The sequence below is a fragment of the Larus michahellis genome, chromosome 8, assembly GCF_964199755.1.
Source record: "Larus michahellis chromosome 8, bLarMic1.1, whole genome shotgun sequence".
Lineage (NCBI taxonomy): Eukaryota > Metazoa > Chordata > Aves > Charadriiformes > Laridae > Larus > Larus michahellis.
In genome coordinates, this window is record NC_133903.1 from 6811906 (window position 1) to 6832925 (window position 21020).

At 53.5% G+C, this 21020-nt stretch overlaps 2 protein-coding genes across 15 annotated transcripts in view; both read left to right on the forward strand.

Annotated features, from left to right (window-relative positions):
- Window positions 1-7943, forward strand: part of LMF1 (lipase maturation factor 1) — a 214112-nt gene extending 206169 nt beyond the window's left edge. For all 10 annotated transcript variants that reach the window (XM_074599073.1, XM_074599072.1, XM_074599079.1 and 7 more), the window contains one exon: window positions 7625-7943. In XM_074599073.1, coding sequence (XP_074455174.1) covers window positions 7625-7799 — 175 coding nt within the window. In that variant the 3' untranslated portion in view covers window positions 7800-7943. The remainder of the gene's footprint in view (window positions 1-7624) is intronic.
- A 2033-nt stretch (window positions 7944-9976) lies between these two features.
- LOC141747949 (uncharacterized) overlaps window positions 9977-21020 on the forward strand; it is a 44536-nt gene continuing 33492 nt past the window's right edge. For all 5 annotated transcript variants that reach the window (XM_074599081.1, XM_074599084.1, XM_074599086.1 and 2 more), the window contains exon 1: window positions 9977-20552. Coding sequence is in view for 4 of the 5 variants with exons in the window: in XM_074599084.1 (XP_074455185.1) it covers window positions 20410-20552 (143 nt within the window). In the remaining variant the exon portion in view is untranslated. The remainder of the gene's footprint in view (window positions 20553-21020) is intronic.

A 21020-nucleotide genomic window follows, 5' to 3' on the forward strand; every position in this document is an offset into this window, starting at 1 on the left:
CCAGCGTTACTTCTGCTCGGGCGGGCTCGCCTGCATGGTTTGGGGGTGTTTTTTCTTTAAATTTCAAAAACACTGTTTCTTCGTTTAATTTTAAACGTCCCCTTGTTGCACGGTGGGGCTGACGAACCCCCTGCACCCACAGCACGGTTCCGGGTGCCTTCCCAGGGTAGAACCACGGCCGCAACGTGTGGGATCAGTCTGCACCCTGCGATATGGGTGCAACGAGTGTCAGAAGAGGCGGTTAGCAGGATACCTACTTTTTTAATCCAGACCCCTTGTTAACTGAGCGCTGGATGCAGGCATCATCAGCGCTGGCAGCCGCTTACAGCCAGCGATCGCCTTTTTGTTATAATTTCATTTTAGTTGTGAACAAAAGCCTTAACGTTCAGCCTCATGGGTGACACCTGGAAAGAAAAGGTAATTCAGGGTGGCTGTAGCTGTGGCAGTTTCCCAAGGGCATCCCTGCACCCTCAGCCATGAGCCGGAGCCCGACCGCGGCTGCCGCAAACCTTGGAGACGCCTTCGCTCCCACCTTCCAGCTGCGGGTCGTGCCCAGCGCAGCTCGGCTCCCTTCGGTAGCTGGGTGGAAAAAAAAGCTAATTTCGCTACTATATCCCACCCCCCATCCACTCTAAAGGGAATTTTGAGACTTAATTATTTTCATTCCCTGCTAGACTAAATAATTAGGGGAAGGGACTGTTTTCCTTAAGAACATTACGCTCCATACTCCACGGAGTTTATTCTGTTAATGGAAACTCTACACCTTAAATAGCCAAGGGACTTTCAAAATGAGTTAATGCCTTCGAAATGAAATTTCTGAGACCAAAGTTTGTAGGTTTCTTTACAACGCTAGAAATTATAGTATTTTTTCAAGTGTGATAAACTTAAAATGAGAAACAGGTGACTGATTAAAAATGAGGGTATTGTTGAGCGCCCAGCCTAGCTGAGTGTGAAGCTTTACTTCAAGCGCAGTGATGTTTGTGGAATGTGGATTTACAAAATATTATTGTGCAGCGGATAGTTCATAAAACACCAGCCGTCATAAATCTGAACGGTAGGGCTTTGGCTGAGAAATTAATAAGTGTTTAACACACCGTCATGGAAACAGACTGCAACAATGAAAGAAAACAAAAATCAGCTTTTGCCTACAGAAGGAGGGAAAAAAAAAAAATCGGGTTTGTTTTTGACTGAAGTGTTCGGTGTCTCTGATATTAAATCATGTTCACTTCAGGACTTTTATTCCAATTATAGTAGCACTTTGTTGAAAAAGCCCCAACGTGTAGCTGAAGACCTGGATTTGTAGCGGAGCTGTTATTTAGGGAGGCAGCGCTTCCCATTTGATGCTACCTGGCTGCAGAAACGCAAGAAGAATATAGCGTTTGGTAATCTTTTTTTTTTTTTTTTAAATTTGATTGCCCATTTATTTCCCATTTGTGTCACAGCTAGTGGGCTCGAGACCCAGGGGCCTGTTGGACTGGATTTTCAGGCCGTGTAAGTCACCATGGACCCTGGCAGAAGGTGTAGGTCCTTTCCTACGGGACCCGCGGAGATGTACAGCCCAAGCCATGGGAAGGGTTTTGTCGTATTTGCACGGTGTAGAAGCCACTTTGGGGGCTGCTGCCTTGGACACCCCCAAAAGAGGTAAAGGTAATTCTGTAGCTATCAAGAACGGCACTGAGAGCAGGCAGAGATTATGGGATTATTGGAAAATAACCCCATTGGGGTTATTTCCACCCCATCCTTGGGATGCAGGTGGAAATGACATTTCTGCTCTGCAAGGTCGCTCCCCAGAAGTCTTTAAGTGGGAGCGGTGCTCATGGATATGGGATGCTCCATGGGGATGCGAGTCCTTAAACTTGGTTTTGCTGAATCCCAAGTGCCTCCTCTCACCCCGAGGCATTTTCCCGCTGGGACGAGTCTCCCCCCAGGTATCCGTGTGGTCCACACAATGTGACAGCCTAAGGGAACGATGTAAATCTGCGGAGTCCCCGAAGCCTCTCCCACAAGCGCTGGTGCGTTCTGCACAGAGAGGTAAAATATTTCTTACAGTTTTCTCACTGAAAAGCGGTTTTGCCAGCAATGAATCTGTCCTGGGAAGTGACAGGATCCTCAGAGGTGAAAAAGTATAAACACGTTCTTTTGGCTTTCTCAGTGGGTTTCGCCGTAGCGAAATGTTTTATTGCAGTTTGTTTCTTCTTTCCCTTTGTACTGTAATTTAAAAGAAAACCTTCAGTTTATCGTCAGCGTTCTAACATTTGATATTATCAGAATGAAATGATTCCACTGTCCTGAATGAAAGTGTAAGGGATTTTCTTTTGGTAAAAACAACCTCAGCCTTTCAGTGTTGTCAGGGAGGGCAGAGCTCATCTCAAAGGGTCAGGATTTTCCCCAGGATGGGAAGTCTGGTTCCCAGCCACCTCTCGCAGCGGTGGCGGATGCAGCCATGGGGCAGCTTCACCGTGGCCAGACTGTGCCACGTGTCCCGTGGCCGTGGGAGACATCTCCCTTGGCAAGGGCAGCTCCTACACCTTGGCTCCATCAGGATTATCGGCCCCATCCCCTTCACACCTGGGAAGCACTAAGCTGAAACCCACACGCTGGGTCTGCCTGTGCCAAAAGTAATCCCAGCCCGTGCTGTGAGCCCCGGGGGGAGCCAGGTTTCCTTCCCCCCAAGGTTTGCTCTGCTCTGGGTAGAGATGCAGCCTCTCAGCCTCCCTTTCTAACCTGTCCATGGGGGAATAAACCCACTTTCCCATCTCCAAGAGAGTTTTGAGGATGCTCTGGCTCTGCAGGACCAGGTCTTGCAGGAGCCTTGGAGAAAGAGAAGTCAGCGGCGTTGAAAAACAACCCATAAAACTGCCCTTATTCTGCAAACTTGGGCCAAGATGAATTTATGATCCCTCCTGCTAACGGGGCTAGAACAAGCAAGAAAGCCGATGATGGAGGCTCTGTTACTGTAATGAATTTGTACTTTCCACTGCCACTCGCTCCCTGATTTACAATGGAATGGGGAACTTTAAGATAAAAAAAAAAAAACAACCCCCAATCGAAAAGACGCCCCGTGTTTTGGTTTCTTTCTTCCCTCTCCCACCCCGCCTTGCCCTGTCAGGCCATTAATTCTAACAGAAACCACCGGCTCTGGTTTTTTCCCTCGAACCCCTCAGCTGTTGCAGGGAGACAGCTGCACCCTCTGGAACTAATTACAGCTGTCTGGGAGATTTAGCCCTCCATCCCAACAACTCCAATATTGCTGCTAATTTTTAACACGTACAGTTGGAAGATGTCATAATAGGCTGATATATGATTGAATCTTAAAAGTGCTACAGCGCAGCTGCTACCGGGCATCTGGTGGGATGAATATATTGATTTAAAAAATAATGCTTATTATTTTTAGCCTTTCTGCCCTCCCTGAGGCTGTAGCTTTGCCCGACCCGGGTGGTGATGGAGAGTGGGTGCTTGCCAGAAGGGTGGTGTCAGGCGGGTCCTGGAGTCCCGTGGGGGTCAGTGGGTCCCTCTGGGTGGCTCACTGGTCCTCCCTCTTCCAGCCATCCGCACCGGGATCAGCGCCGTCACTCTGCCAGCACCTCCCGGGCACTGCATTGACCTCAGGAGAAGCTGCCAAAGGGTCACTTCTATCCTGTGTCCTCCTTCCCTGTTGTTATTATAGCAGAGAGGGTTTTCCATCTTCTGGAGGAGAAACCTCTGACTTGCTCTGTCTGACCGTGTCTTGTTTCTTGCCTCTCAAGTGATTATTTTGCTTTCGTGTGTCTCTTAAGGCACCTAACCTGGGCTCAGCTGGTTCAACCTGATGCTTCTCCTGAGCAGTTTCCCAACCCGGCTGCAGTGCCTGGTGCTTCCCAGGGAGCCAGGAGGAGCTGCTGGCTTGCATTCGCTCAGCAAATCCTGGGAAACTGCTCGCAGCCGGGATTCTCCTTCCTGACCTTTCTGTCTCCTCTGAAACATGGGTCTTGCTCATCTTTCTCCAAGTGTGAGTGACCACCTGTGGCATTAGACTGCTTTAAATGGAGAGGAAGTCAGATAGCTGCTTCACAACCTCCTTGAAGATGTTCCCATTTCTCCAGAGCAGCAAGCAAGGTTTCGACATTCTGGCACTTTCCTGCATCAGAGAGGGCTCAGAGACCTGTGGGTCCTTTCCACCAGCCAGAAGGTCTTCACCTGAGCCCCAAAGTTGCAAAAATCACAAGCAATTGCTGATAAGCCGATCTGTAGCTTGTAGCAGTTTCCTAATCTGCAGGCAACCACGCATGTGTGCATCTCGCCTGGGTTACAAGCTGTCCAGGGCTCCAAGCGATGCTTGTAAACTCCATGAGCCCTGAAGTGATGGGCTCCGTGGAGTTAATGCTTCAGCCCTGTTAGCACAGGAGCGGGTTCGCTCCCCGAATCCCCAGAGGAGGGAGCAAATCCAGCGAGGCAGCGCTGGAGGAGTTTCCAAGTTCCGTAACTTCAGGACGGAGGCGCCCAGGTAGATTATAAATAGTGGGGTAGCTTGTAAACTCTATGAGCCCTGAAATGAGGGGCTCCGGTGAGTATTAAGTTCTGCAGCTTTTACATCCGTGAGCCTTGCAAGGGAAGATTCCCATGGGTTCCAGGTTTTCTATGTTTCCTCCACAGCCGTAACCCCAGGAAGGATGGAGAGGATGGATAACCGTGGGGTCTGGATGCTGCCGTCGTGTTTTGATGCTTAGACATATTGTGATGCTCAGAAGTATTCCTGCTGCACTTTCTCCATCCTGCAGCACGCGTTGGCTGCTGTAACCCAGTAAAGGCTCTTTGGTGCCTCCATTGACCAGAATGGAAACCTTCAAGTCTTGAATCCCAGAGGAGCACTGGCAGGCTGTGCTGTGCTGGAGCTTTATAGCTCATCGCTGGGTGAGTGGTTCAGCTCCTGGAAAAGCTCGACTCAACTTGTAACCTCCATGGAGTTTACAAACTCCACAGCCAATGAAACCGTGCAGGTTCCCCTTCCATGGAGCTTGTCATCCTGACGTGGACCGTGCATCCTGACACTCCAGCTGACGGCTCAGGTGGAGCGGGCTGGGGAAAGCAGAGTGACTGTGGCTGGGACAAGAGGGTGGCTGAATTTAGAGGTTGGGGGGCTTGGGGGGGACTCCTCAGATCGATTTAGGCTCTGAACAGAAGAGCCTGAAACACAGTCAGATAGAACGGCAAACTTTATGCCACAAAAATGCATCTTCAATTGCATGTGGTTGCTTTAATGCTCACACGGTTCTAGTTTTACATGCCGATCCCTTTGATAGCAAACATTTTAATAGACAGAGAACATATGGGAAAAATCATACCAAATCAGATGATAGATATTATTTAATCTGGGCAGGCAAGCCCGTTCGAAAGGGACAAGGAAATTTTCATTCCAGAGGGGTTATAGGACAGCCCTTGAGGCTGGGGAGAAGGCGCTCCTGTGTCTGAGCAGAGAGCTGGCATCTCCTGAGGTCTCCTGGGTCTGCCCTGGGGTGGGTGAACTGCTCTCTGCGCCCTGTGTGCCCAGCTAGAAAATGGAAACTTTGCCAGAGGGGGTTTGCAAATCGCTCCTTCAGCGTGGGGCGCCCCGTTAGACCCATATTGTGGGTGTATGTGGAGACGGAGCCAGCTTGGTAGATGCCCTGTGGTCACTTAGTGAAGAAAAAACCCCAAAAGCCCTGGTGTGGCAGACGGAGGGAGACTTCGAGCTGGAGAGGGACTGACATAAAATCAGCCACTGAAGCTTTTTGGGGAGGTGGATATGTGTTTTGAATTCAAGAAAGCAATCAAGCAGCACAGCTTGGAAATCTCTATCCATCCTGGACAGGAGACTGCAGGCTACCTGGACCCAGGGGAACGTTGCCGTTCAGTAATGCTCTAATTATTAACAGGAAATTTTGTGCTCCTGCAAAGTAAACACTGTGGGAGTAACACTTCAGCCCCCGTTTGACTTTTACCAGCCTCAGAAAAGGAGGGGGGAGAGAGGGTGTAGAAATGGCCCTGACTGTAATGAAGCCAGCAGCTGCAGGGCAGCATTTATGGTGATGAGATGCAGGTTTGTGCAGCCCGAGCCCCACACGGGACTTTGGCATTGCCCCCTCCTCTCCCCCTTTGCCTTCCCGTATTTGAGGGCTGGTATCCTGCCCCCCGGCAGCCCCCCGGCAGCGAGGCGGGCTGCTGGAGGCCCTGACAGGGAGCGATACGGCATCAGGGGACACCTCCGTCCGTCCCCACGCTTCCCTTGGCACCCAGCCCTTAGCAGTCGTTTAAATTAGAGCTGTCCCAGGGTAGCTCCAAATGCTTTAGCCTGGGCTTCCTTGGATCCCACCTTCATCCTCAGCGGAGGCGGAAGTGCGGAGATATTTGTCCTATTTTTGCTCCAACCAGCAGACAATCAGAAAACAGAAAAGTCGGCAGCAGGCGACGGGTGTGATGAACAGCTCCGCGTTAATGTGTTTTAAGAGAATCGTTTCTGTATTACCCACCTGGGTACCCAGCACGATCCAAATTGAGATGTCGAGATGCGATTGCAGCAGACCTTTTAATTGGGTGCAGTTTTATCTGTCGTCTGCAATCTGCCCTGCTTCCCGTCGGAGTGCCGGTCTTAGGAAGGTGAGCGCTAACGGCAAATATACAGGAGTCGTCCCTAATTATTTTAGCAGTAGGAAGGAACTTTACGGCTGCCCGAGGTGCAGACCCGGGAGCGAGCAGCTGCGGGAGCGCGGTGCCCTGCTCAGTAGCTGGGTTTGTTTTTTAGTAGCGAAGCAAAGCAGGTTTAAATGAGCATTGACATGACTTTGACATTTTTATATTGTGGGTTATTTTATGAACTTATCCAGCAAATGCAGCGATGCACTCTGCAAACAGGGACCACAACGCTGGAGGACCGGGGTGTTACTCCTTCTCTTGTCAGCATGCCCTACATCAAGCGGGACCAAACCTCTCGAACCGAGCGGCATGGTTAGCCTCCGAATGTGTTTCGTGACACTGATGAATGCTTCTTTCTGCACTGTTTTAAAATCTCCTTTTCTGTCAACTCCCAAGGCGGCCAGAAAACAGATGCGCTCGTAGCCCCGCTAATAAGCCGCGGAGCAGAAGGAGCAGCCGCTGGCTGGGGCAGAGGGATGCTGGGGGAGCTGGGGCAGCAGTCGGGCTCTCTACCTAAAAAATGTCCCGGGCAGAAATACTCCATAGTTACTCTCAGAAAAGAAAAAAAAAAAAAAAAATTCCTGCCTTTATTATTATTCTTTCAAACTTGGCTGTTGAGAGGTGTGTGAAGCGCACGCTGGCGGTGGGGAGCACAAAGGGCGGGGGTGTTAAAGCTCCTCTGCCTTGTGCATCATTCCCAAATTGCATCAAGAGGAGCCCGGGAGCTCCCCGGTGCCTTGCTCCAGCAGGGATGGCTGCATCGCTGCCTCCGGCTGTGGGCATCCCAGGGATGGATGGAGCACCAGGATGCGGGAGCCAGCCAGGCTGAGCACCCTCGAGCTGATTTGTCCATCCAGCTACAGAAAGGCTCAAAAAATCCATGCCCAGGGGACCATAAATAGGGTCTGACACCTTTTCACCTCTACCCGGCAGAAGTGCCAGCCCCTCGTGAGCAGTGTTCTTTGTTTCTCCACAGGTGGATCCGAGGGGAACACTTCAAGTACAAATTCAGCCAACCCGGGGGAAAGCACGCCAGAGACGGGAAGTGGTGGATTCGGAAGAGGATCGGCCCTTACTTCCCCCCTGTCAACCTCCAGGGCCTGAAGAAGTTTTATGAAGACAGGAACTGGCCGTACCCAGTGCGAGACTGATGGAGGAGGGTGAACAAGGTCGAGAGGGACCGGCTGGGGAAGAGGGAGAGCAGTCAGCTCCCTTACAAACTACATGTCTTGCCTTTCTCTGTATTTTTTATCCATATCCTTGTTTACACATATTTTACGGAAGGTTCCAGCCAACCTGTCCTGTTGTGGTCTGTTTTTTTCTCATCATTCTGTTTCTTTCTGTTCATCCTTCTCACCACGGCCTTGCCTGATGATCGATTTCTTTTGCCAGGCTGCTCCCTTCGGAAATCCTCAGCTCTAGAGTTTGAGAAAAAGGTGAACAAATACTGTGATTAGTTTTGGGGAGGTGTTGGTGTTGCTTTCCCTGACCCATTGCATTGTGTGATGGCTGCAGAGGCGCAAGGTGAGATTTCGGGGTGGTCTTCTGCCTCGGCCAGTGCTCACAGGTTCACTGGAGTCCGGCATCGGGCAAAGCAGCCAGGTCTTGCTCTGCAGCTGCCTCATGCGGAGCTGATGCTGGCCCGGCACAGGGCACCGCTCCTCCATCCCATCCCATCCCATCCCATCCCATCCCATCCCATCCAATTCCATCCCATCCCATCCCATCCCATCCCATCCCATCCCATCCCAACCCCACGTGCACTGCACCACCAGCACTGAGCCATCAAAGCTGCTTTATTCCCAACATAGCTGTCCCCACGCTGCCCTCGCTGTCACCCTGGGAAGGGCCCGGTCACCACCTTCTCACCGCAGGTTAATGATGGGGCTGAGCTACGCGTCCTGCCCGCCGGGCATGGTCCGAGTGTCCCGCAGTTCATCCCCGGGGCAGCACAGCAAGCTGGGACTGGGCAGTGCCCCCAGCCTGGGGAAAACACCTTGGGACCTCACCCTGAATTTCCCCTGTCCCTCCAGTTTGCTTTGGAGCCTCTCCTCATCTCGGTCTTTGTTTAAAATCACTCTGAATTGTCCCACCGCTTGATGAGCCCCAAATCACGGTGATGGGAGGGGAGTGAGAGCAAGGACGGTGTGTGACACAGCCAGCAACTGGCCAGGGTAGTTTATAATAATCAATTGCTTGTTAGCACATTCTGCTGCACACGTTTCTTCTTGCAGAGGTAAAAAAAAGATCAAAGCAACCTGTGTAATGCATAAACCCCCGTTGTATCAGGGCTCGCCTGCAGAAAGCCGCAGGTTTACTGAGAAACCCGAAATAGCTCCTTGCTGGAGCTGCTGTGTGGGCTCGGTGACTCAGCCCCGAGGACAAGCACAGCCCTGTGCGGCTGCCCTGTGCCATGTCCCAGCGCTGCCCATGCTCGTGGGTCGCCCGGGCGGCAGCGGCCGGGTTGGAAAGGCGGCCGGAGTCAACAAGTCTGCCGCCAGCCCCACCACCTTTAAACAGGTCTTGTTTTAACGGGCCCTGGCCTGGCAGCACAGACGCACGGGGCTGCGCCTTCCTGTTTGCTTAACCTGGGATTTTTATAACTGGTGCTTTTTGTCAGCAGCCCCGGGGCTGAAATCCGCCTGTTTGGGGAGCTGGCGGAGTTTGGTGCCGGGGTCGTCTGACCGGCTGGTGTTCAGGAGGAGCCCAGCATCCCACGGGCACAGTCCAGCGCTGCCGGCCATCACGCGCCCAAGCAGGAGAGAGCAGGGAGAAGCACGGAAAAGGGCTCGCCAGCCTTTTCCCCCTGGGTTTGTGCTCTGACATTCACCTTGGCTCCCCGGGGAGGAATTCCAGTGGCTGGAAAGCTTACAATAAAGCTTTCACCCTTCCAGAGCAAATTCAGCCCAAGCCACGTGCACGGGGAGAAGCGTTGCCGTGTGCCAGGCTCTGAAGCGGCTCGGTGCTCGGGGCAGAGCCGTCCTCCCCAGTGGCCACCAACCTGGTGGGGACCAGTGGGCACCGTGGGAGGCAGAGGCAGTGGCCACATCTCTGTCCCCATCCCCAGGGCTCATCCCTCTGAGCCCGTCCCCTCCCACGCGAGGTGTGCGGAAAGCGGCCAAATGTGGTTTTGAAAGAAAAACGGGTCCAAACTGGGAAGAGCAAACCAGCAGGTAACTCTGGCGCTGGTGTGGGGCAGCGCGGGCTGTGGATGCGGGCACAGAAATGCCATTTCACGCATATCTTCCCCCTTTTTGACTGCGTGTACCGAATGGGCACCACCGGGAGCGTGTATTTATGGAAAGGGATTAAAGCAAACAAGCTCTTGCATAACCAGAGGGAGGTACGCTCGTTTTTTATTTTTTCTAAAAGTGTTAAAAAGGGGAAACGGCAGCAGCCCCGGGAGGGCAGCCCAGCCCTGGGTGCAGTCCCCAGGTGCCCGCCCTGATGTGGTTCACCGGGGACATGCCAGCTCCCACGGGGACGAGGTGACAGGCAGTAAATAAGGTGAGTCCTGGGTGTCGTGGCGCTTATTTGCATTTGAGGGAGCGCCTGGTGTCGTGTCTGCGCATCTGACCGCTGCCCCAGTGCGCCCAGCACATCTCCCTTCCTTCGTGGCATTGCAGGGTGCGTTTGCACGGCGCCTCCCGCTTGGTTTGTGGTTACTTTGTGGCTGCTCCATCCCCGGCAGATCCCACTTGATGTGGCTGGAGGGAGCAGGAGGACCCTGGGGTGGTCTCCTGCCCGGGAGCTGGGAGGCTCGGAGGTCCTGTAGGACCGGGGGTGCAGGCGCTGCGGGGTGCCGGGAGGTGCCCGGCTTTGCCAGGGAGGAGCCAGCGGGCAGGGAGCGATGGCTGGCAGTTGGCACCCGGGAAAGCCGTGACAGCGGTGGAGGTGTGGAGCCCGTGGCTTGGAGCCGCCACGCGTCTGTAAGATGTTAACACTCTTGGCCGGGGACCGGGAAAGTCCTAAACGTTACCCGGTCTTCTTCGAACCAAGACGAATAGTTTAATTGCGGGGCTTGGAGCAACGTATAGGGTGCTCCAAATTGTAAATAACGTTTATGACTCAATTGTGTTTTCCTAAATATTTGCCATAGTTGGAAACCAATGCTCTTCTGCGAACAATGGAAGAACATTTTGTTCCGATTACCGTGTGGAGAGACGAGGGCAAACGCTGTGATCCTGCATCTCTCTCCCATTATCGTCCTTCCTGGCTTGGCCGACCCGCCGAGGGGCCGGGGACGACGGAGGCCAGGTTGTGTCCCTCGGGATCGGCGTAGTTCAGGGGTGGGGGATTGTGTCTCCATGGGTATGGGAGATAACAGTGTGGGTTCGCACTGAGCATCTCCGTCAACGTGAGCTCGGGTGCTGCCTGCGCGTACCTCTTTGCTAGATGTTATTTTAGGCATTTTATTTATTTTTCAATTTTCTTCTCCCACGGCTGAAATTGAGCCCTGGAGTTGGATGCACAGAGCAAGGCTGGACCCCGTCCCATCACCCTGTCCCACCTTGGGCAGCCGCCGGCAGTCGGGCACTTCGGCAGGATTTTTTCGGGAGGTGAGTTGGCCAAGAACAGCACGTGGTGTCCGTGTGCTCTCTGGCTTGATGGGATTATGGAGCCTGCCATGAAAAGGCACTTTTCACCTTCCCAGCACCCGGGACAGCCTGTGCCCCGCTGTCCCTTGCCACCAGCGCCATCCCTGACTGCTCGGGACCCTGCTCCTGGGCAGGGACTTGCTGCAACAAAAGCCATTAAGGATCCCACCTCGGTGGCTGCACCTATCCCTCTGCTGGGGGTCCCTGCCTTGGGATCCTCCAGGCAAAGCCGGGGCATTTTAAGTGGCTGTTAAAAGCGACTCTGCCCCGCAGCCACGCTGTCTGCTCCCCATCCCCGTCCGTCCTTCGGCTCTAATGCGAACAAGCTGGGGCGAGTGGGCAGCACCACCCGGCTCCGTGGGTGCCGGGAGCTGGCGGCTTCGATAACAGTACGATAACACCATGAGGGTGCCCCACTGCGTGGGTGACGGGTGACGGACGTCCCCCGGGCGTCCCTCGCGGGCTGGTCACCAGCAGCCAATGGTGCTGGCCTCCCCCCTCCCCAATTTAATTAATTTCTTTTGGTTTCCAACCTCTGGGTCAGGGATAATGGAACCCAGACCAGCATTTCCATTCCTGTTTGCTGCGCGTTGTGCTTGTTAAGCTTTTTTTTTTTTAACTTTTCTTTTTTTTCTTTTTTTTTTTTTTTTAAAAAATCAAAAATTCTCGCTCTGTTCCAGAGCACTGGCTGGAAGATAATACACATTCAAAGGCAGCGAGGAAGGTGCATGCAGGGGATTAAATTAGAAACGTTTCCCTGGGACAAAATTTTGAAAAAGAAAAGAAACAATTATTTAGAGGGGCTGAGGAAATCGGAACCACATTGTATTATCTGTTGACTAGAAGTTTTCTTGCAGAGATCTTTTTTTTTTTTTTTTTTTTTAACCCTGAGCTATGCACTGGATGTAAAACTTCGTGGCGTTCCCAAGTCAGCGCACCGTAAATCCATTTGAAAGATAACTCTGTCTGAGCTCTGCTCCTGCCAAGCTCCTCTTCCTCAGATGTCTTTGAAGACGGGAGGGGGACACCCACCAAGCACCCGGCGGAGAGGATTAGGGTCCCGACAGAAACTCCACCGCCTCTCGGGCGCAGGGTTTGGGTCCGTCAGTCAAAGCAACGACCAGCTGAACCCCTCCCTGGGACAACTCTCTTCTCTTAGCTGTGTTTTCCCAGCTCATCCCCTGATCCAGAGCCGGATCTAATCCCGCTCCTTCCTACTGTTTCTCTGTGAGGTCCAACTATGTCCCAGAGCCACTAGTGCCGAGGAGGGAAGGACACGGCCGGAGTGCTCGCCCCATGTGAGCCCTGGGCAGCTCAGGCTCCCACCGCAGCCAGGGGACATTGTCAGGTCAAAAATAAGCAGCTTGATTTTTTATTTTCTTTTCCTAGGTGAAAGTTACTGACCCTTCAGGTATTATGAATACAGCTTCTGCAAGCTGTGCTCCCCTGTCCCTGTGCGTGGCCGTCGGTGGCTCTGCTGTGGCACTGGGTGCTCCCCGGTGCTCAGTGCGGGCCAGCAGCCGGCTTTCCTCAAGAGCATCACCCACAAAATCTCGGGTGGGGAGGACGTAGCCAGGAGAAGCCCCCACGTGCACGCAAATTAATTGACACCTTTCCTCCCCCACTCCTGGGCAGGGTCCCCGCGGGGAATCGGTGATGCCCGGGGGAGCGGAGCCGCAGGGAGCCCCCGCCGAGAGTGCTTTGGTGTTTGCGTGGTGGCGTCGTTCAGCCCCTCCAAATGCGTTCTGCACGTGTTCGCTGGGGACGGCCGGGGCTCGGGGCACACTGCCTTCCTCCCTGCTGAAACCCGGGCGCATCGCTGCATTCAGTACTCGCTCGGCGATGGCCCTCGGCAGAGACCCTCGAACCCTCCCGCTTGGAAAAGTGCCCTCCGCTCCCTGCCCGCTCCTTGTCCCAGCACTGGGGCTGTTTATCCGAGATGGACGTGATTGAACCTCTGTGGGTTTAGGAAGGTCCCTGCTGCCATCCTGGGTGGGGGGAGCGTTTTCATCCTGGAGAGGAAAGGCTGGAGTGGCCCCTACGCGTCCTTCTGGGGCGAGGAATCACAGGCTCGAGGATGCTCCTGTTTAACCTGCGCTGAAGGTCGAGCTCCTGTCCCTGCACGTGGTGGGGACACACTGGGCAGGGGACCACGCTGGACGCTTGCACCCTGGGCCCTGCCCTGCTGGCAGCTGAGTCTCCCTTCACAGATGACCAAACACTACAGGTTCGATTCCCTGCACATCCAAACCCCAGCGCACCCGGGAGCTCTGGGGACCGTCCCATGGGGCAGGTTGTCCCCTCCCGCTTTGCTTTGTGTTGCCGTAGCGGTTTCCTCGCTTGCGTTTTATTTTTCCTGACATCATTTTGGGCTTGTTTTTTTTTTTTGCTTTCCACACCTGCAGCCCCCTGACCTGCTGCCCCGGCGAGTCCTGGGGGCGACCACCACCACGGTGGGCACTGGCCCGGTGATGCCAGCTGGCAGCAGGTCCGGGCTGCAGGATTGGGCCGGCTTTTTTTTCCTTTTTGCCAAGATTACTGCGTTTTGAAAGCATGAGACACCCTAGCAAGCACAGCTGGGTTTGTATTTCCCCACGTTGGCCACTGCGGCAGGGTCGGATCCCACAGCCTTGGCCGAGCTCATCTGGGCTGTTCTTCCCCTGGAAAAAGGAAGCCTCCCTGGGCTTTATTTTTTTTTTAATACCGCGTATAAATGTCTATTCCTGTTGTTGCTGCGGGGGAACACAAAGTGAATATGTATTAGCAGATGGATTTTAGCTCATCTCTCATACACAGGGAATGGCTAAATTGATCCGTGCTTCCATCATAAGACCCAGCAGCGTGGCTTTCGGAGTGAAGTGGAAGGGACGATGCTCATGTCAAGAAGATGTGGGAGGCTGGATGAGACCCTCCAGGGGTCCCCGGTGGGGCTGGGTTCTTTGGTTACTTTATTATCCTGGCCGCCCTGTGAGGCTTTGGCTCAAACTTCATTGAATATAAAGTTGCAAGGGCTTTTGAGGTTTTACAGATCATCTACCTGTCCCAAGCCCTCCAGGAGAGCCGTCTTCTGGTGGTGAGATGGAAACCTGTGCTGTGTGTTAATGTGCAGCGTGTTTATTCTCCCGCAGGCATTTCAGATTCAGCTGGAAAATCTTTAATGATGGATTTATATTAGGAAGTCCTGTTTTCCCATCAGGGTTTATTTCTGCTGCAGGAACACAGAGAGGTCCCTGACTCCATCGTCACCACGGTGGTCACTGGGCTCTGGGAGGACATCTGCCCCTCGCCAAACCCCCTGGAACTGACAGCCTTCCTTTAAAAAAGCCTCTAGGCTTGGTGTAAAAACCCTAAGATTTGGGGGAAAAAGTCATTCCTTCCATTTGATGTTTTTGAGATCCATCCAGGTTGTATTTTCAAACCTTTCTCTGGGTAAAAGCATGGATTTGGTGCGTGTTTTGGGAGCGTGGCCCCTGCAGTGGGGTCGCTGGTGAGGAGCTGCCGGAGAACGTGAGCTTGCGCCTCTGCGAGGTCCTTGTGCGGGGCTCATGGGGCTCCTGGTATTATCCGTACCAGCAGCTACAGTGCACCAACCCAGAGATTTCCTTATTCCTGGATCATTTCTAAACTGTAGTTATTTGTTTTCAAGTAGCCAGCCTTCAGCCTGGGAGTTCCCGTAGAAAATACGTGTGTTTGTATGCCTTCCCTGCTCCCAGCTGCTTTTAGAAGCTGGCTTTACTTTAACACATATTAAAGGAAAGAGCTTTTTTCCTTCCCAGTAGATTAAGTTTGGCTAAACAATTCAGTGTGAACTGCTGGGCATGAGGCAGAAACCTGTAGGCTAAATTACCCAGCTGCTATAAGTTTAGACCAGCATGGGATGAATTTCAGGATTGTATATTAGTTTTCATTTAATCTGATTATTCTGGGCTGGAGTTCCTGGAGGGTCTTCAGGTTATTGTCAGTCAAAAGAATCTTTAAGAGCTTCCATTTGCACTAAACTTTTCCCATTAGAAGTCTATTTTCATTATGGATCAATTTTTATTTTAATGAAAAAATGATTCTCCCAACCCCCTGCTTTTTTTTTTCCCCCGGCTGGGGTTAAAACTGGAGCCACAACAGAGTCTTGCCACTCAAAATGCCATTTGCCTCTCTTGCTGAGGCCGTTGGCTTGCTCGAAAGAGCTTGGGCAGAGGAGGAGGAGGCAGAAAATGCAGAAAGGCACCTCCTCTGCTCCCAGCGATGCTTCCCGGTACCCGCCTCCTCATCCTCAAACCCTTCCCTCGCTGGGAAAACGCTGTAAGAGGCATGAATCCTGGGGGGGTTTCTAGCTCAAAAGACTCGGAGACTAATGCAGGATTAATTGGTCTTAAAAGCCCGTTACTGCATGCCTGGGAGTCGCGCTGTCAGTTCATGGGCTGGCTTCTCTCTGCCACCGACTCTTGGCTTCCAGTTTGGGGAGCCTGGCTGGGATGGGGGCCGGGGGGAGAGCAGCAGGAGCAGACCCCACGAGAGCTGGGAAGGCAGCAAACCCCACGTCTTGTGCTGGCGAGGAGATCCCTGTGGGGTCTGTCCCTTGGGCAGGAGCGACAGCTTTGTGGTATGGGCTGGCTTCAGGCTTCCCCGGCGCTGAGCTGAAGGCACCTCCCTGGGGCATCCATCGTCCATCCCCCCTCATCCCGCTGCTGCAGGCGGGATGGAGAAGGGACGAGAACCCGCCCCAGGGCTGTGGTAAGGAAAAAACAGTACAGAGACGTCCAGAAATAAACCCCAAACTCATGTTCTTTATTGATGCAGGATTTTACGTTGGATGTGCTGGCCTAAACCTTCTGGAGTCCACGTGCCCTCCCTGCTGCTCCGGTAGGCGATCCCAGCGCTGACCCGTTGGGGGACCAGGACCATGCCAGCCCAGTGCAAGGCTCTGCAGGGACATCCCGGTACCTTGTCGCTGCCTCAAATCCTCAGTTTGCTCAGGTTTTGCACGTAGGCAGGTGAGGAGGAAGCAGCTGAGCTGCGGCGCCGAATCGTCCCTGTGCGAGTTGTGCCCCGGCCGTGATGCTGGGCACCGTGTGGCTCCCCCGCGACGGCATCGGGATTCTCCATCCTGCTCTGCCGCCTCCTTCCCGCAGCGAGACGGTGATCAGGACGAGCCCTTGCCTTCAATTTTCCGCAGTCCGTGGGATTTTGCCATGCCCTCCATGTCACCGAAACGCCAGGTTTCTCCCCATTTCCCCCGGCACAGGCTGGGAGCCTGCTTCCTCCGCGGTAGCAGCTCCGGATAAGATTGCACGTTTTCGAGCTTTTCCCTGTGTGTGCCTGTTGCTGGGACAATTATACTAAAATCACACCACCTGCAAGCGGTTAGTTAGAATAATAAATAAGTGATAGATTATCAAATAAAGCGTTGGCTTCACATGAGGTCATCCTAGCACCGTGTCGCGGGTCTCGGGGGGGGATTGCAGGCTGCTTTCCTGCCCCTGATGGGCTAAATAGCTCTTGTATCAGTCAATAAAAAAAGTTGTAGAGATTAAAGAATCAATTAGGTATTAGCCAAAGGGGCAAAAGCGTAACCCAAACATGCTGATAAAATCCAGTAGGTGATTATGGGAATGGTTCTTATTTCATCTTACTTTTGAAAGGAATAATTGCTCGTTATAGAGCATGGAGGGACCTGGACTGGATACTTTTCCAGCTTTATAGAGGAGGAAATTCCAGCGTTCGGCTGACAAACGCAGAGGCACGCCGCGCCTTAGGGCCGAATGGGTATTTTTTGATTCTTACTTTGAGGAGCATCATTTTGTCCTAGGAAAATTGGCCAGAAGAGCTTGGTCGGTTATTTGGTGGCCCAGGGCACCCTTGCCCGCGGCGGTGCCCGTGGTGGGGGTGAGGAAAGATGCTCTCGGGGGAGGCGAGAGGGATGGGACTGAACATTGGCGCCTGGGTATTTTGGAGTCCCGACACTCTGCTGCTTAGCACGCAAACATTGATTAACCAAGTAAAATCCGATCAGCTGAAAAAGCATTTAGGGATGTATATTTTTAGAGTGTTTTTTTTCCAGTATTTACCATACGGCCTTCCGTTTTCCAGGAACAGACATCTGCAGCGCCGGCCCCAGCCCGGGCTGGCAGCTCGCGGTGGTGAATGGGGCTGCGCAACGTCACGTTCTGCTAATTCATGCGAACGTTTATTAAGTGTTAGTCTAGTGCAAAACCTTACCTCATTTTGGGCCAAAAATAGGGAGTACCTGTGCCAGGGGGTGGCTCCTGGGGAAAGAGCGACCTGAGCATCCCACCCGGCATCCCCAGCGCTCGTGGGCTGCTCCAGGGACGCGGCAGCTCCGGAAACCCTGCGGATGAGCCGGGGGATGAGCAGCAGGAGGGGTCACTCTGGTTTAGCCTATGTGTTTTTGCAGGACGGGGCATTCGCCAGATCATTTTCCAGGGAGGAAAGCTCAAATGAATTACCGCTTTTTTTTCCCCCCCTCGTATTAATATGAAATGTTGGGTTTTACGAGGGGAAAAAAGCATGGATTGAATCTTTTCAACTCATTTCTGTTTGGAGCTGTTTCTCAAGGGGAAGCACAATGCTTTGGAATGGACTCTTAAGTCGTTTCCACCCCACAAGAAGCACTGGCTCATCACTGCTCCTGTCCCAAGCAAACATCCATGTTGGGATGGAGCAGCTCCCAGGAAGGGCTGCTCTGTCGGTGCGCTCATTCCCTTTCCTGCTTAAAAGGGGGAGATTTACAAGCCAAAAAAGCAAAAAGTGAGCCACGCTGCAGGCGCTCTGAGCCTGGGGGTACTTCGGAGGTGGCACGAGGACATTGTGCCACGGGGACATCATCTGCCAGCATCCCCTTTGCTGGAGCCTGGCCGGGTCCTGCTGCCTGCGCTTCTCCCAGCCACGCTGCCAGCCGCCCGGCCCTGCCTGCCTGGATGCTTATATATCCTTCACAAAGCATTATTTTTAATGGCGTGTATATAAAGCGCGCGCACAGTGCACATCGCCGCCGGGCTGGCAGCACCTCTCAGCCCGGGGTCGGGAACGAGCTGTTTATTGCCCTGTGCCCTCACCGCGCCGCTCCCCACGTACGTGCGCGGGCCGGGGAGACGGGGAATTTGTTTTTTCCCTTTGGGTTTTGGGGTTTTTTTTTTTTCCCTTTTCACAGGTCGTATACCAGTGGGCCGGGCCGGGCCGGGGCTGCGGGCAGGTTGCCTTGTGCGGGTTTGTTTGAGGAATGTTGGAGAGTTTATCCCAGCTGGGCCGGGGAGGTGTTTGCTGCCCGCCGGGGGCAGAGGGGCACCATGGCTCAGGCATCGCCTGGCCTCTGACTCTCCACGTACACAAAAAAAAAAAAACAGAACCAAAAATAGAAGCCCAAGGGCTAGCTGCCCAGCCGGCGTAACAGCTCTTGCAAAAGCTAATTTTGCCCGGCTAACGATGGATGGCGGCAGCACTGGGAGGGGAAGAAACGCTGGTGCCGCGGCAGGGAGTTGGGTTTCAAGTGCAGGGGAAAAAAGAGCCCGATCCTTGCTCGGGGGCTACGCGCCGCTAATCCCCTGTTTATTCTCCGTCTAGCCCAGCCGCCCACGCTCTCCTAAGCTTTTGTTCGTTAACAAGGTTCAGGGTAAAAAGATACCTCTGCGGCAGCTGTCTGCAGTGCCAGCAGGAGCGGTTGGTGTCGGCACGGCCGCGTCCTCCTCTGGCCCCACAATGCGAACTCCATCCTCCCACGGCAGCTCCAGCTTCGCGGGGTTTGGGCCCCTTCGGGGTTATTTCAGCTGAGGATCACGGCGCAGCCCTGCTCCTCGTCAACTCCAATAAAGGTTATATGCTTTTAAGAAAGTGGCAACAACTAGGAGGGACCGGAGTTGTGTCTGCGGGGCGAGCTCTGGCAGCCCACGTAAGGCTCCAGCCCGGGGTGCGTTAACCCCACCGGTACGGCATGAGCAACCCCGTGTGCTGGCCCAGGGCTCGTACGTTTAATTGGCAAATTAATCTTTGTCTCCTGGGCCAAATTCCAGAGCCAGCTGCTGCCCTGAAGTGATGGAAAGTGGAGTGTCAGTGGGAAAGGGGGATCTCCACGCTCCAGGTTATAGATCCAGTTTTGCTCACAATGAAGTGTTGAAAGAGGCAAATCCCTTGTAGATAAAATTACAATAATTATTAGTAGTAATTTACTGCTAATCATTAATTGTTAATAATAATGCAAGTGCTGAGACACTAAGGCAGATAAATGTATTTTGGAAACAAAAGGCCAATCTGTAAGGCTAGGTAGAATTGTTCTGATCTCCTGGAATAAAGTAATTTTATACAGGCTAAGAAGGCTTGGCAAAACTTTAAACAAATTAAAAGGTGGCTGAATTTATATGACTTCCATCTCTGAGATGATCTTGTCTGTCCCTAAACAGAGGGGAGACGCTGCCTGTACCTACAGTGGTTGTAGCACCACTCATGTACACCCGTTGTAGGAGCCACATCCATCCCTGCCTGCGAGGGAGCGCAGCAGGAGCCCGGCTCTGCCCCTTGAGCAGGACCCGGAGCCAAGAACCCACACCAGAAAAGTCACAAGTTGAGCCAGAAGACAAGGATGAGACGTTGTGCTTCTCCCCGTCTCCAGGAAGGCCTTCAGCTCTTTTGGGAATGACCGCACCGCATTGACAACCCTTGCCCCGAGAACCCTCTGCCGATCCCAGCGCTCGCCCAGCCGGAGACTTTGCCGAAGCCGGAGCCAACCGCGGCGAAGCCGGACGTGCCGGTGGCAGGGCGAGCAGCGGGTGGTTTGGTCGGCTCCTTGAGACATCCCAGCATCCCTTCTCGCTCCTTCCTTTTCTCTAATTAATTGCAATTTCTGTCCCTTTGTGGCTGCGGAGGGGCGAGCGGGGAGCGTGCAGCTGTGGGCTCGGCGGCGGAGCAGCCATCTGCAGCGCCCGCCCGGGAAAAAAGCCTCGCAGCTGCGTGCGCCTGGTACCGGCGGTACCCGGACGAGGTCATTCATCACCAGGAGCCCGGGCAAAGAAGCTTGGCAGGGAAAAGGAGGACGGCAACCACAGGAGGCAAATCTTAAAAATACTCTGCGACAGCGGGTGTTGTATCTGCAGCCCCGGAGGTTGTTTCCTCTTGCTGTTATAGAAGGGCAGGATGCGTCCGTTGTGTCCCAAGTGGGATGGAGGTGCATCAACGCACCACCATCGAGCTGGTCCTGCCCGTCAGCGGGAGGAATGAGCCAAGCCCTGGAGCCAGCTCTGCCCTGAGAGGTGGGAGCGGGAGGTGGCAAGAGCACCCCTTCCCAAGAAGCACGGCAAGGGGGTACGAGCGTTTAAATGAACAATCCAGCACGTTGGGTTACGTTGGGTGGTGATGGAGCGTGCCTTTCTTGGTGCTCTCAGGGTGGCCCTTTCTTACCATCTTTCCCTGGTCTGTTGAGCCATCTATGCTAACGGCAAATGGCAGGAGAGAGCAAAATGTGTGAGTTGAGCCCTATGGGTACTTATGGGCCTCCAACTCCACTGGCTCTGGGTATGTGAAATGCTGCTGAAGGCTCTGACCCACCTTCCCAGTTTTCTCTCCTGCAGCAACTGAAGGTCCCCGCCGTGGGTACCACAGCAGCATGGATGGCCTCGGAGTGAGGACACAGTGATGGGCCGAGGTCCCTGGGCTAGGGACTTCATATTTGCCACCCCTGACCTGGTCCACCTCCCCATTCATCACTCGATCTAGCAGAGGGAACCATCAGACACCCAACAGTGATGTCTACAGCAAGCTCTGACGTTGCCT